Source organism: Silurus meridionalis, chromosome 24, assembly GCF_014805685.1.
Source record: "Silurus meridionalis isolate SWU-2019-XX chromosome 24, ASM1480568v1, whole genome shotgun sequence".
NCBI classification, from domain to species: domain Eukaryota; kingdom Metazoa; phylum Chordata; class Actinopteri; order Siluriformes; family Siluridae; genus Silurus; species Silurus meridionalis.
The window spans coordinates 1,830,412-1,844,198 of record NC_060907.1 but is presented as its reverse complement, the minus strand read 5'-3'; the positions used below and the strand labels follow the sequence as shown (position 1 = coordinate 1,844,198).

The window sequence follows — 13,787 nt, the reverse complement described above, 5'->3', positions numbered from 1 at the left end:
GCAGAGATATTTCTTGTATTCTTCATATCCAGGTTCATAGAGACATTTAATCTCAACTGATCTTCCTCTGTATCCAGTTACTGTAGTTACAGCATCAGATCCAGCTGGAGAATGAAATACAGTGAAATTAATTAACTATCCAGGAATATTTAAGTGTATTTATTGTGATAAGTGTAAGAGAAGAGCCAGGTACAAACTATGTACATAGATGATCCTATACAGCTGAACATGTACATTTATACATGACATTCATGTAAGAAAACTAGGAAGTCTCAGTGCCCCCTAAAACTTCATTAATAAAGCCTCAAAAATTTCTATCAAGCTGTTAATGTCCATTACTGCAAAGCTTTAATGTTGATGCTGATGGTCATTTTGAAGTGTGTTTACTCACCGGTAATCAGGGAGAAGGTGAAAAGGAGAATGATCTTCATTCTAAGTTCACTCTCAACAAATGCCTTCTTGAGAACAAATTAATAAAATGCTTCTTCTACTTCCTCATTCTCTCTACCTTAATGACTCTACTGTGTTTCTATTTTGGGGGCAAAAGAACAAGTGGTCACATTTATTACCACTTCCTGTGACAGAAAACCACTCAGGAAGTGTTGGTGTAAAATGCAAAATGCTGCTGCTGCAAAAAATGCTTTTCAAGATATAATGATATGTCTGATTCTAAACTATTAAACATTAGAGTTGTGTAATGCAACGTGAACTGTAATCTTAATTGTGTTTTATTTCCTCTCGCTTGGTGGTAAGTTAGTGAACAATGTCGTTTTTATCAGCATACAGCTTACATTATTAACAGCTTCCTGTCACTGTTTACTGTAACAGTATGTGAATAAAGACCCCCACATACCCCCCTAGAAGACAAAGTAAATCAAAACCAAAACTTGGGTGAACACTGCATACAATAGAAACATACTGTACAGGGGTTGTGTTATATAAGGTTGCATATAACGTTTTTGCATTCTATAAGTAAGAGCAGAGTGTGAAGTTAAATTAGCAAAACAACTTGTACAGCTTTACATAAAGCATTGCAATTATTTGTGGAATTTCACAGATGCCCAAATCCGGAGCAACTCAATCTCTAGCCATGAATTGACTAATTATTTCACCAATACCTGTAAACTGAAACTAAAGTCTTTTGAAATTTGAAGCACGTGGTCTCATCTTTACCCGCTAAGGTTACTTTTATGTTACAGTAATATAATAATTTCCAGGCAGAGCTTTAATTCATTATTTATGTATTCCCGTCGACACTTTCCTTCCCTGTACTCTCACGTCTTTCCTTGACACTGACCTGAGAACCCGTGCATAGTCGTGGATCAGCATGCCCTCACATTGCATCCACTGCTTTTCCATCATGCCTGGGACTTGGTGTGTCTCAGGATTTCCACACCAAGTCGATGGTGGGCCATTAAGCAATGTTAAACAAAAACTACAAATGATTGGTTGGTAATGATCATGGCAGGCATAAATGCTGCTTTGTTATATATGTACAGTTCTGGCTCCTCCCCTTTCCCTGTTTCAATGCCAAATACAGGCTACTGCCACCTGCTCTCACACAAGCACAGAACATACACACTAGTTGACCATCAGCTGTCTTCTGTCTGGTGTGTCTCAGTTTAACATTGTGGAAAACTGGTGAGGTGCATGCACTCCTGAAGACTCAAAACATTAACATTGCTTGATGGTCAACCTTCGACTTGGTGTGTCCCAGAATTTCCACAAAGTGCTGCTTGTTGTCTGGTGGTGAAATTCAGGAACTAAGGAATATTTGCTGTCCTGACATCCATGGTACTCACAGCATCTTTCAGGACACTCAACAGCATTCACTAAGTAGACCAATAAAATTAGTCATGAACACAAAGAATGAATTCTTAAACTTTGATAAAAACATTGTAAATAATACCCAGATGTCAATAATCTTTATTTTAATAAAGAAAGGCATTTATTTTGATTTTGATTTTTCTGAAAATGTAAATATTTTAGAAACGTGATGCACAGGCAAAGCAAAAACCTTCCAGACAAAAAAAGTGAGGAAATAATAATCACTATGACGTTTTCTCCCAGTCCTCTTACATTACCAACATCATCCTGAATCTCATTTGTTATTAGTGGAGTTCAGGGTCTGGTAGAGTGAATCTGATTGGTTAGTGGTTGGATCTAAACTCTGGTAGACAGATTCAGGTAAATTGTGTTTTTCTTGCTTGGAGGGCGAGTACATTGTGATCATTTACATAATCGTGATTAGTCTGAAATGAAAAAAACATAATAATGATCATTCAAATGTTTGTAAGTAAAGTGTTTGTGAAAATATGACCTGAAACAAACCATAGTCTTGTACCTCTTTGGATGATTGTGTCTCTGTTACAGGGCCTGCAGGGAGATGAGAACATCACCACAGTTTGCTTTAATACAAAATATAAAACACTTTAAATTGAAGACAATCACATATCACTGTCAGCATCACACTGAGAGACACAGACTACATTTCCCACAATCCACTGCACCTCATTAACTGTCACGAATTTAGTTCTCTGGATGTGGTTCATGTTCACCAACACTACACTTCATGTACACTTTTGTCTCTTTTGTCTTTCAAATATTTTTTTCTTTAATAAATTTTGCACTTGAATTTCCATTGCATTACATGACACAGTTGTATTAAATAAAATTAATATATTGATGGGAATGGCATTTAATCAGTTTATAAGCAGCTGAGCCCTGTGTTTTCTGTTTCTGTGATTGTTGTTTAATGTAGCACCAGGGTTCTGAAGAAACGTTGTTTCATTTCACTGTGTACTGCGTCAGCTATATATGGTTTAATTGACAATAAAACTTCTTGACTTGACTCAACTTGAAAAAAATGTCCTCTCACGGCTTCACACAGTCTTTAAAAATAAAACAGAATCATATTCAGTAGTGAAGCTCGAACTGATGTCTCTCTGATCCAGTCTGTAGCTACATGCAGTGACTCCAGCATCACATACAGGCTTTTCTCTGTATAACATCACTAACTAAAGATTCAGAGGTGGATAACTGTTTACTGTATTTTACTGGTGTTAGGGAGCACATGTTAAAGCCAGTACAAAAAATCAACATAAATGAATCAGAAACATGCATTAAAGTGGGTTTTACCTGGAAAAATTATTTTGCAGTGCATGCAATAGAACATTACTATAATCACACCAACAGCAAACACCACTGCACCTGCACTGATCAGGAGGTAGGTAGATAAACCTGTAACATCTGTACAGGACATAAAGGGGCATCACAAACATAAATGTTCAAACCACATTAAACATTGTGATGTAACAGGAAATATATGGAGTCAGTAGTGGAGGTGTGTAGAAGAAGAAGAGAAAATGTTCTTACCTGTAGCTGGAGGAGTCTCAGGATGCACTGATGGATGTGTTGAAGCAGAGTATGTGGTGCGTGTGGACTGTGAGACAGTACTGCTGGGAGGAACATCTGAGAGAACAGAAACCACATCAGGGGACAGTACAGGTTCTCCTTTCCAGGTCAGATTTATAAAAGTATAGATGATTTTCTTAAGTGCACATTAATAATTGCTTCATGGTACAGTTTATTGATATTTAGCCACACCCAAAAGTTTACCATAACATTTTAGAAGACCTTTAAATGAATAAATGAAGAAAAATCCCATTACATGCAGCTAAATACAACCCTATCTGCAGCATATTGGCATATCCCACTTGATTTGACATTTACACAAATTTAAGAGTGAAAAAGAGAACAAACGTTTTGCCAAAGAAATATATTTCCACACCATGAACACGTTCTTTGTGTGTATACTCCTGCAAATGATTCTCAAATACACATTTTAACATTGTACATGGTGATTTAGCAAACAGTCCTGATCACAGTGTGTTTATAATTAGTGAATTATTGTGTCAGATTATTTTCGTCTCCTCTGTGTAACACTCACCCATAATCACCAGTTGAATCTCTTTGAATTGATAAAGTCCTGGTTGCTCGATCCCACACCAGTAAGTGTTTGCATCCTCTGCTCTCAGATCAGTGATGGTGACGGTGAATACTTTAGTTGCTCTGTTGTCATACAGAGAGAATCTGGTGTCTTTAGCAGGAGATCCAGAATGAACAGGAATGTCTTTGTATGGATGCCACATGGTACCTCTAATCAGATGCTTTTCAAAATGTTCATATCCAGGTTCATAGCGGCATTTAATCTTAACTGATCTTCCTTTGTATCCAGTTACTGTAGTTAGAGCATCAGATCCAGCTGAAAAGAAAATAACTGTATTTAATTATGGAAAGCAATATGAGCTAGATAAGACCAAATGTTTATGGAAAATAGGATTTATACCTGAATTGTTCAAATTCATGTGACACAATTTTTACATGGTGGCCCTTATATGGCTTCTTGTCATGATTTGTTGTATTCAGTAATTAAATTTCTGCAAATTATACTCAACCAAAAAGCTAACTATCAGTACACATAGCAGGTTTATGATAATCAGATTGTATTGTACAGGTCGTCCACGAAGATTTATATTTTTATAATCAGCTAACAAGGACCATACAAGGAGCTGGAGAATAATATTATGTAATGAGGGAAAATATTCAATGTATAAAAAGCTCAGAAGAAGCAGCAAACAGCTAAAGTCTGGAGTCTGTCAACTATACCATACCATACCATACCATACCATACCATACCATACCATACCATACCATATCCTATATCATATCCTATTGTATAGTAAACTTTACACCCTGTAACAGGCGTTTCTGATGTGCAGTCTAACTGCCTTCTTTGAATGATCTTAAACATAACCGTCTTCAAATGTATTCAAGGAAACTCCTCAACCAATGTTAAAAAGTCTCTGTGACACTTCCATCTCAAAAAAACATATAAAAGATGTATAACTTTCTTTCGGCTTCTCCCGTTAGGGGGCGCCACAGCGGACCATCCGCATGTTTGATTTGGCACATGTTTTTATGCTGGATGCCCTTACTAACGCAACATTAATGCATTAAATGTCTGTCTGTTCTTCCACTAATTATGAGGCAGCATCAATCTAAGAGAGCCTCTGTAGTGTTTGGTGTAGTTCCAATTTTCACCACAAGGTGTAATAAAAACCCTGGCGGTAAGGGAGTGCACTGCAACATGATTGTGAAAGGTGAAGGGTGAAAGGTGATTTACTTGCAGTCAGAGGTGGCAAAAGTACACACATTTACTTAAGTAGAAGTACAGGTACTTATGTTTTAAAATACTCTGGGAAAAGTTGAAGTACTGATTATACTTTTTTACTCAAGTGAATGTAAAGAAGTTTCTGACATGTACTTAAGTAAAAAGTAGTTATTACTTCTACCTGTTTTAGTGTCAGACTGGTAACTGGACCTCACATCATATTAATATTAGGTCTGTTAATCAAATTCAATATTTAATCCCACATTTCTCTCTGTTCTAAATGTACCATATATGAATACTTCCTGTTTTTAATACTTTAAGCAACATGGACATTGAGAAATATGGATGCAACATGAATCATAAAGACAAAAATTCTTGTAAATGATTTAAAGTAATAATGGTGGTTTAAATGACGTAAATCATCAGGACACCAACGGAACCTTTGCTATGTTTCCACACGGACAGTTAATGAGGTGATACCATTTTTTATCATAGCGTTTTGTTGTTATTATAAGTGAATACAAATAAAATTAGACATTTTACAGATTTGAATGATGTTTTGTTTTTATCTGTACGATGAATAAAGACAGACAGTGAGGTCCCCTGGTGGTCTAGTGGTCTAAGATGCAGCGCTCTCACTGTTGCGACCCGGGTTCGATTCCCGGTCAGGGAACCATCCCCAGCCACTTTCAGTGCCAGTCCCAAGCCCGGATAAATTGGGGAGGGTTGCGTTAGGAAGGGCATCCAGCGTAAAACCTGTGCCAAATTAAACATGCGGAGGATCCGCTGTGGCGACCCCTAACGGGAGAAGCCGAAAGATGAATAAAGACAGTAATTTAAGTTTGCTTCTCCATTATGAGGGAAAAACCCACAAAACGCCATCCAGAGGGTAAATTGTGTGAATCATGGTGGATTTGGTGTTTCTTTTGAGACTTGGCGCAGAAATAAAACAAATGTTTGCTGATTAAAAATATTTTTCGGTGGAGTTTATTTATTTATTTTATATCTAAGTGAAGAAAGGATGTCGTGGATAAATGTATGTTGTGCTGAAGGTTTTAATTTCGCCTCTTTTATATTTATTTATTTATTTATTTTATTTTTTATAAAAATGTTAAAACAGAAATGTGGGCTGAATTAATAATAAAATTTTGTGCCATTTAAAAGAATTAGAATTTTAACAGCCTGATATATATATATATATATATATATATATATATATATATATATATATATATATATATATATATATATATATATATATTATACAAAACTAATTAGAACAGTTACAAAGTATTTTACCACCTCTGCTTGCAGTTTATCTGTCGATTAGTGACTGTTATTGCATTGTTTGTCATTTAGATGTGGTCATTGTTTTTTAAAAAAGAATTTGAGACATGTTGAGACATGCTGGAAATTTTATTGTTCAGTTTCACGTTCATTCTGTGTTTTAGGTTTTGGCTCTCATCATACTTGAAGTTGTCATGTTTCGTGTTGAACTAAAGATCTAAAGATTTCGATTAGCATTTTTGCCTTTCCCATAACTACTTTTATACTGGTGATTTCATTACCAAAGAAATTCATATTGAGATACAGATACACACTCTCTAGGGTGCGTGCATGAGTCTGGATAACGTGGGCAAAGCTGCTGATGCCACAAGCTCCTGTTAATGATTTGTTCAGAGGGTTCACAAATACAGAAACACTTCAATGTAAAATAAATAATAAAAAATAAGTACATTTTATGTTCCTGAGTGTTGGTTACTTCTCTGAACGAAATCTGAACACTAAACTTTGTGCTGGATTCCAATCAATACGATGTTTTACTATAAAACTGATACTGGTAATTTAAAGATTATTTTCTTACCAATAATCAGACAGAAGGTGAGGATGATCTTCATAATCTTCAAGACTCAGAAACTCTACTTTAGACAATAGTAAAAAAAAGAATCTGTTGGGCAGCCTGCACTTCTTCGCTGTCTGTAACTGTGCGACTGTGTGTGTGTGTGTGTGTGTGTGTGTGTGTGTGTGTATGTGTGTGTGTGAGTCAGAGGTGGGAAGTAACGAACAAATATTTTGTTACTGTACTTCAGTAGATTTTTTTGGTATCAGTACTTTACTCCACTATTTATTTTTTAGACAACTTTTTACTTTTACTCTACATTTTTACACAAATATCTGTACTTTTTACTTCTTACATTTTAGGGCTTGTTACTTTAACATTTCACCAAATCAATGGATTTATTTTTATTTTCACTGCGCCGATTTCAGCCGAACAACCGATTTCCTGTCATTGTGTGTCTTTTTCAATCTACTGGTGCATAAAGTCCTGACTCTCACACCACAAATGTAGACTAGTTTACGAAGCTAAGAATCAGCAGGCAGAAAGCAACAAAAAGTAAAGTTAACGTGCATGAGACAGAGGGAGTCAGTGATGTAAACATGACTGAGAACAGAGACATTCCTGATCACATGATCATCATCATCTTTTCTCTGCTTGTGTTCTCTATGTGGATGTTCAGCATGGACACATTTATTAGGTAACAAAATTTTTTATTAGTTTTGCAAAATTGTGTTAAACGGCACCAAATTGTATTAACGAGCCATTAATTCAGCGCGCATTTGTGTTTTTACCATTTTTATAAAAAATATAAATACTTAAATAAATAAATGAATATAAAAGAGGCGAAATGAAAACCTTTAGCAAAAACATACACTAATTTACGACGTCCTTTCTTTACTAAGATATAAAACAAATCAATAAACTCCACCGAAAAATACTTGTAATCAGTAAACTTTTGTTTTATTTTTGTGCCAAGTTTAAAATCAAACACCAAATCCGCCATGTTTTACACAATTTACCCTCTGGGTGGCGTTTTGTGGGTTTTTCCCTCATAACAGCGAAACGAACTTAAATGACTGTCTTTATTCATCGTACAGATAAAAACAATACATCATTCAAATCTGTAAAATGTCTATGATTATATATAAAAGCTTCTTGATTTCACTTGAACAGGTGCAGTTTCTCCGGGTATCACCTCATTAACTGTCCGTGTGGAAACATAGCAAAGGTTCCGTTTGGTGTCCTGATGATTTACGTCATTTAAACAGTCATTATCACTTTACAACATTTACAAGAATTGTTTGTGTTCGTGCTACATGTTGCATCCATATTTCTCAATGTCCATGTTGCTTAAAGTATTAAAAACAGGAAGTATTAATATATGGTACAGTTAGAACAGAGAGAAATGTGCGATTTCGTTGCGATTAAATATTGAATTTGACTGATAACCTCTGTACAATAATACTTACAATGTACATATTACATAGTATACCTTTATTATTACTCATTACATCTGCACAATTTTTTATCAGAAGTGTGGAAACAGAGTTTTTTTTTTTTTTTTTTTTATGTACTTATGTATCCAAAGTCGTCTTCACAGGTCGCCAATTCCAGCACAGCATAATCCACATAAGCACATAAGAATCCATCTGGACTCCCACTCTACATTTCCACAGACCCGACTAATGACCCCTGCAGTGTAGCACCCATGTTCCAGCTCCATAATGAATTACGCAGTTCTTCATGTCATCTACATTATCAGTTGTTTACGTTCATGTTGATCAAAATATATTCTACTGGTTTCACCTGAATAGTTTTAACCCCCAAAAACATCTCAGCATCAGTTAATTGTACAAGTCATTAAATGCAAAATGGTTGAACCAGTTGTCAGAATCTGTCATCTAAAATTTCTATAAAACCTTTTTGTAAATGTGTTGAATTGATGAATTGTGTAGATGAATCTTGAATGTCACTAATGAAGGCGAGTGAACATCATCAGATCAACCAATGATCAAAAATCAAGAATCGTTAGCCAACAGGGTACCGGTGTAAATTGGGCTAATGTTGGCCGAAGGAGGAGATGAAGAGGAGGAAGACGTCTACAGAGACAGCAGGAAAAGAAGTGGAGGAGAGTAGAGGTTCTGGTTGGTACTTTATATGTTGGTACTATGATGGTAAAGGGAGAGAGATAGCTGATACAGTGCCCTCCACAATTATTGGCACCCCTGTTTAAGATGTGGTCGTGGACTTCAAATAATTCTCCTTTTTTTTAAACAACATAGAACCCAAATGCAAAAAAAAGAGAAAATCCAACCTTTTATTTAAGTACATTACTTTGGTGGTAAAAAAAAAAAAAAAAAAAGAACCCAGCCATTAGGGAGGCACAAGCCAGTGCATTCTTAGTGCCGGTCCCAAGCCCGGGTAAATGGGGAGGGTTGCGTTAGGAAGGGCATCCAGCGTAAAACATGTGCCAAATCAAATATGCGGATCACAAATGAGAATTTCATACCGGATCGGTCGAGGCCCGGGTTAACAACGACCGCCACAGGTATCGTTAGCCAACAGGGTACCGGTGTAAATTGGGCTACTGTTGGCCGAAGGAGGAAAAGGAGAGGAGGAAGACGTCTACAGAGATGGCAGGGAAAGGAGCAGTGTAGGAGAGTGGAGGTTAGGGTTGGTACTTTAAATGTTGGTACTATGACGGGTAAAGGGAGAGAAGTAGCTGATATGATGGAGAGGAGAAATGCTGTGTGTTCAGGAGACCAAGTGAAAAGGGAGTAAGGCCAGGATCATTGGAGGTGGATTTAAACTGTTTTATCATGGTGTGGATGGAAAGAGAAATGGTGTAGGGGTGATTCTGAAGGAAGAGTACAGTAAGAGTGTAGTGGAGGTAAAGAGAGTTTCTGATAGGGTGATGATCGTGAAGGTGGAAGTTGAAGGATGATGATAAATGTCATCAGTGCCTATGCTCCACAAGTTGGCTGTGAGATGGAGGAGAAGGAAAGATTCTGGAGTGAATTAGATGAAGTGGTAGATGGTGTACCTAGGAAAGAACGGTTGGTGATTGGGGCGGACTTTAATGGGCATGTAGGTGAAGGGAACAGAGGTGACGAGGAGGTGATGGGTAGGTATGGTTTTAAGGAGAGGAATGTGGAAGGGCAGATGGTGGTAGATTTTGCTAAAAGGATGGAAATGGCAGTGGTGAACACTTATTTTAAGAAGAAGGAGGATCATAGGGTGACGATAAGAGTGGAGGAAGGTGCACACAGGTGGACTATGTGCTATGCAGGAGATGCAACCTGAAGGAGATTGGCGACTGTAAGGTGTTGGCAGGGGACAGTGTAGCTAGACAGCATAGGATGGTGGTCTGTAGGATGGTTTTGGAGGCGAAGAAGAAGAGGAGGAGAGTGAGGACTGAAAGAAGAATAAGATGGTGGAAACTGAAGGAGGAAGAGTGTAGTGTGAGGTTCAGGAAGAGGTCAGAGAGAGGCTCAGTGGTGTTAAGGAGGTGTTGGATGATTGGGCAACTACTGCAGGAGTGATGAGGAGGCAGCTAGAAAAGTACTTGGTGTGACATCTGGAAATAGAAAGGAAGACAAGGAGACGTGGTGGTGGAATGAGGAAGTGCAGGAGAGCATAAGGAGAAAGAGGTTGGCAAAACAGAAGTGGGATAGACAGAGTGATGAGAAAAGTAGGCAGGAGTACAAGGAGATGCGGCAGCAGGTTAAGAGGATGTGGCGAAAGCCAAGGAAAAGGCATATGAGGAGCTGTATGAGAGGTTGGACACTAAGGAAGGAGAAAAGGAGTTGTACCGATTGGCCAGGCAGAGGGACCGAGCTGGAAAGGATGTACTGCAAGTTAGAGCAGTAAAGGATGGAGAGGAAATGTGTTGACTAGTGAGGAGAGTGTGTTGAGAAGGTGGAGGGAGTATTTTGAGCAGCTGATGAATGAGGAAAATCAGAGAGAGAAGGTTGGATGATGTGGAGTTGGTGAAGCAGGATGTAGATAGGATTAGTAAGGAGGAAGTGAGAGCAGCGATTAAGAGGATGAAGAGTGGAAAGTCGGTTGGACCAGATGACATACCGGTAGAAGCGTGGAGATGTTTAGGAGAGATGGCAGTGGAGTTTTGACCAGATTGTTTAACAGGATTTTGGAAGGTGAGAGGATGCCTGAGGAATGGAGAAGAAGTGTGCTGGTACCGATCTTTAAGCATAAAGGAGATGTGCAGACCTGCAGTAACTACAGGGGAATTAAGTTGATCAGTCACACCATGAAGTTATGGGAAAGAGTAGTGGAAGCCAGGCTGAGAGAAGAGGTGACCATCTGTGAGCAACAGTATGGTTTCATGCCGAGGAAGAGCACCACAGATGGCTTATTTGCTTTGACAATGTTGATGGAGAAGTATAGAGAAGGACAGAAGGAATTGCATTGTGTATTTGTGGATTTAGAGAAAGCGTACGACAGGGTGCCAAGAGAGGAGTTGTGGTATTGTATGAGAAAGTCAGGTGTGTCAGAGAAGTATGTGAGGGTGGTGCAGGACACGTATGAGGACAGTGTGACGGCAGTGAAGTGTGCAGTAGGAACGACAGACTGGTTTAGAGTGAAGGTTGGACTGCATCAAGGATCGGCCCTGAGCCCTTTCCTGTTTGCAGTGGTGATGGACAGGTTGACGGACGAGGTCAGACAGGAGTCTCCCTGGACTATGTGTATATACTGTGTATATACTGTTATTGTAGTATATGTATATTCTTTTTCATATATTTGCATTTAGTTTTATTTCTTAGTTTGTTATTATTATTATTATTATTCGTTTTTATTTTTCTGTTTTTATTTTTTGTATATTCTTTTTTTATATATTTGCATCTATTTTTATTTCTTTGTCTTGCTGCTGTAACATAGAAATTTCCCCACTGTGGGACGAATAAAGGTTTATCTTATCTTATCTTATGATGTTTGCGGATGATATTGTGATTTGTTGTGAGAGTAGGGAGCAGGTTGAGAAGAGCCTGGAGAGGTGGAGATATGCGCTGGAGAGAAGGGGAATGAAACTCAGTAGGAGTAAGACAAAATACATGTGTGTGAATGAGAGGGAGGGCAGTGGAGTGGTGCGGTTGCAGGGAGAAGAGCTTCAGAAGGTTGAGGAATTCAGGTACCTGGGGTCAACAGTGCAAAGTAATGGAGAGTGTGTTAGAGAAGTGAAGAAAAGAGTGCAGGCAGGGTGGAGTGGGTGGAGAAGAGTGACAGGAGTGATTTGTGATAGTAGGGTATCTGCAAAATTGAAAGGAAAAGTTTATAGGACTGTGGTGAGACCTGCGATGTTGTATGGTTTAGAGACAGTGGCATTGAGTAAAAGACAGGAGGTGGAGCTGGAGGTAGCAGAGCTGAAGATGTTGAGGTTTTCGTTGGGAGTGACGAGGATGGATAAGATTAGAAATGAGTTTATTAGAGGACAGCGCATGTAGGATGTTTTGGTGACAAGGTGAGGAGGCGAGATTGAGATGGTTTGGACATGTGCAGAGGAGGGACATGAATTATATTGGTAGAAGAATGCTGAGGATGGAGCCACCAGGTAGGAGGAAAGAGGAAGGCCAAGAGGAGGTTCATGGATGTGGTGAGGAAGACATGCAGGTAGTTGGTGTGAAAGAGGCAGATGTAGAGGACAGGGTGGTATGGAGACGGATGATCCGCTGTGGCGACCCCTAATGGGAGCAGCCGAAAGAAGAAGAAGAAGACTTTGGTGGTAAAAAAAATCACACATTTAGAAAAAAAAAAAAAAACTTGAAATCAAGTGTGCCACAATTATTGGCACCCCTGATGTTAATACTTTGTACAACCTCCTTTTGCCAACAAGACAGCACTTAATCTCCTCCTATAACATTTCACAAGATTGGAGAACACAGAGAGGATTTTGACCATTCTTCTTTGCACAATCTTTCTAGATCATCCAGTGTCCTGGGTCCTCTCTTATGCACTCTTCTCTTTAGCTCGCCCCACAGGTTTTCGATTGGGTTGAGGTCTGGGGACTGAGATGGCCATGGGAGGACCTTGAGTTTGTGACTGCTGAACCACTTTTGTGTAGATTTTGCCACATGTTTTGGATCATTATCCTGCTGAAAGACCCAATGACGACCCATCTTCAGCTTTCTGGCAGAGGCCATCAGGTTTTTATTTAAAATATCCTGGTACTTCAAAGCGTTCATAATGCCATGCACCCTAACAAGGTTCCCAGGGCCTTTGGAAGAGAAACAGGCCCACAGCATCACAGATCCTCCACCATACTTCACGGTGGGCATGAGGTGCTTTCGGCATACTCATCTTTTGTTTTACGCCAGACCCACTTAGAGTGTTTGTTGCCAAAAGCTCAATCTTAGTCTCATCTGACCAAAGCACACGATCCCAGTTGAAGTCCCAGTACCGCTTAGCAAACTCCAGGCGTTTACGTTTGTGAGTGTTAGTGAGAAAGGCTTTTTCCTTGCATGCCTCCCAAACAGCTTGTTGGCATGTAGAGAGCGTCTAATGGTTGTTTTGGAGACTCTGTGACCCCAAGATGCCACTCTTTGATGCAATTCTGTGACGGTGAGCTTGGGAAATTTTTTTACTTCTCTTACCATCCTCCTCACTGTGCGTTGTGGCAAGATAAACTTGGGACCTCTTCCAGCCTTGTTTGTCACTGTTCCAGTTGTTTTAAACTTCTTAATGATTCCTCTGACTGTAGATACCGGCAAGTTAAGGCGAGTGGCTATTTTCTTGTAGCCATTGCCTGACTTATGGTGG

At 38.8% G+C, this 13,787-nt stretch overlaps 3 protein-coding genes across 17 annotated transcripts in view; all 3 read right to left on the bottom strand.

Annotated features, from left to right (window-relative positions):
• LOC124378409 (CMRF35-like molecule 5) overlaps window positions 1-1,356 on the bottom strand; it is a 36,630-nt gene extending 35,274 nt beyond the window's left edge. The window contains exon 1 of the mRNA XM_046838103.1: window positions 1,298-1,356. The gene's annotated coding sequence lies outside the window, so the exon portion shown is untranslated. The remainder of the gene's footprint in view (window positions 1-1,297) is intronic.
• Window positions 1-13,787, bottom strand: part of LOC124378402 (CMRF35-like molecule 5) — a 129,226-nt gene that overhangs the window by 30,762 nt on the left and 84,677 nt on the right. The window contains exons 1-6 of one of the 7 annotated variants that reach the window (XM_046838090.1): window positions 7,038-7,159; window positions 3,950-4,264; window positions 3,376-3,471; window positions 3,211-3,249; window positions 2,345-2,376; window positions 2,004-2,252 (exon numbers count right to left, since the gene is read on the bottom strand). In XM_046838090.1, coding sequence (XP_046694046.1) covers window positions 2,184-2,252; window positions 2,345-2,376; window positions 3,211-3,249; window positions 3,376-3,471; window positions 3,950-4,264; window positions 7,038-7,071 — 585 coding nt within the window. In that variant the 5' untranslated portion in view covers window positions 7,072-7,159 and the 3' untranslated portion in view covers window positions 2,004-2,183. Of the gene's footprint in view, window positions 1-2,003; window positions 2,253-2,344; window positions 2,377-3,138; window positions 3,250-3,375; window positions 3,472-3,949; window positions 4,265-7,037; window positions 7,160-13,787 lie in introns of those variants that run through there. The other 6 variants (XM_046838087.1, XM_046838086.1, XM_046838088.1 and 3 more) reach the window with 6 other exon arrangements.
• LOC124378344 (polymeric immunoglobulin receptor-like) overlaps window positions 1-13,787 on the bottom strand; it is a 90,302-nt gene that overhangs the window by 21,190 nt on the left and 55,325 nt on the right. The gene's annotated exons all lie outside the window — the stretch shown is intronic.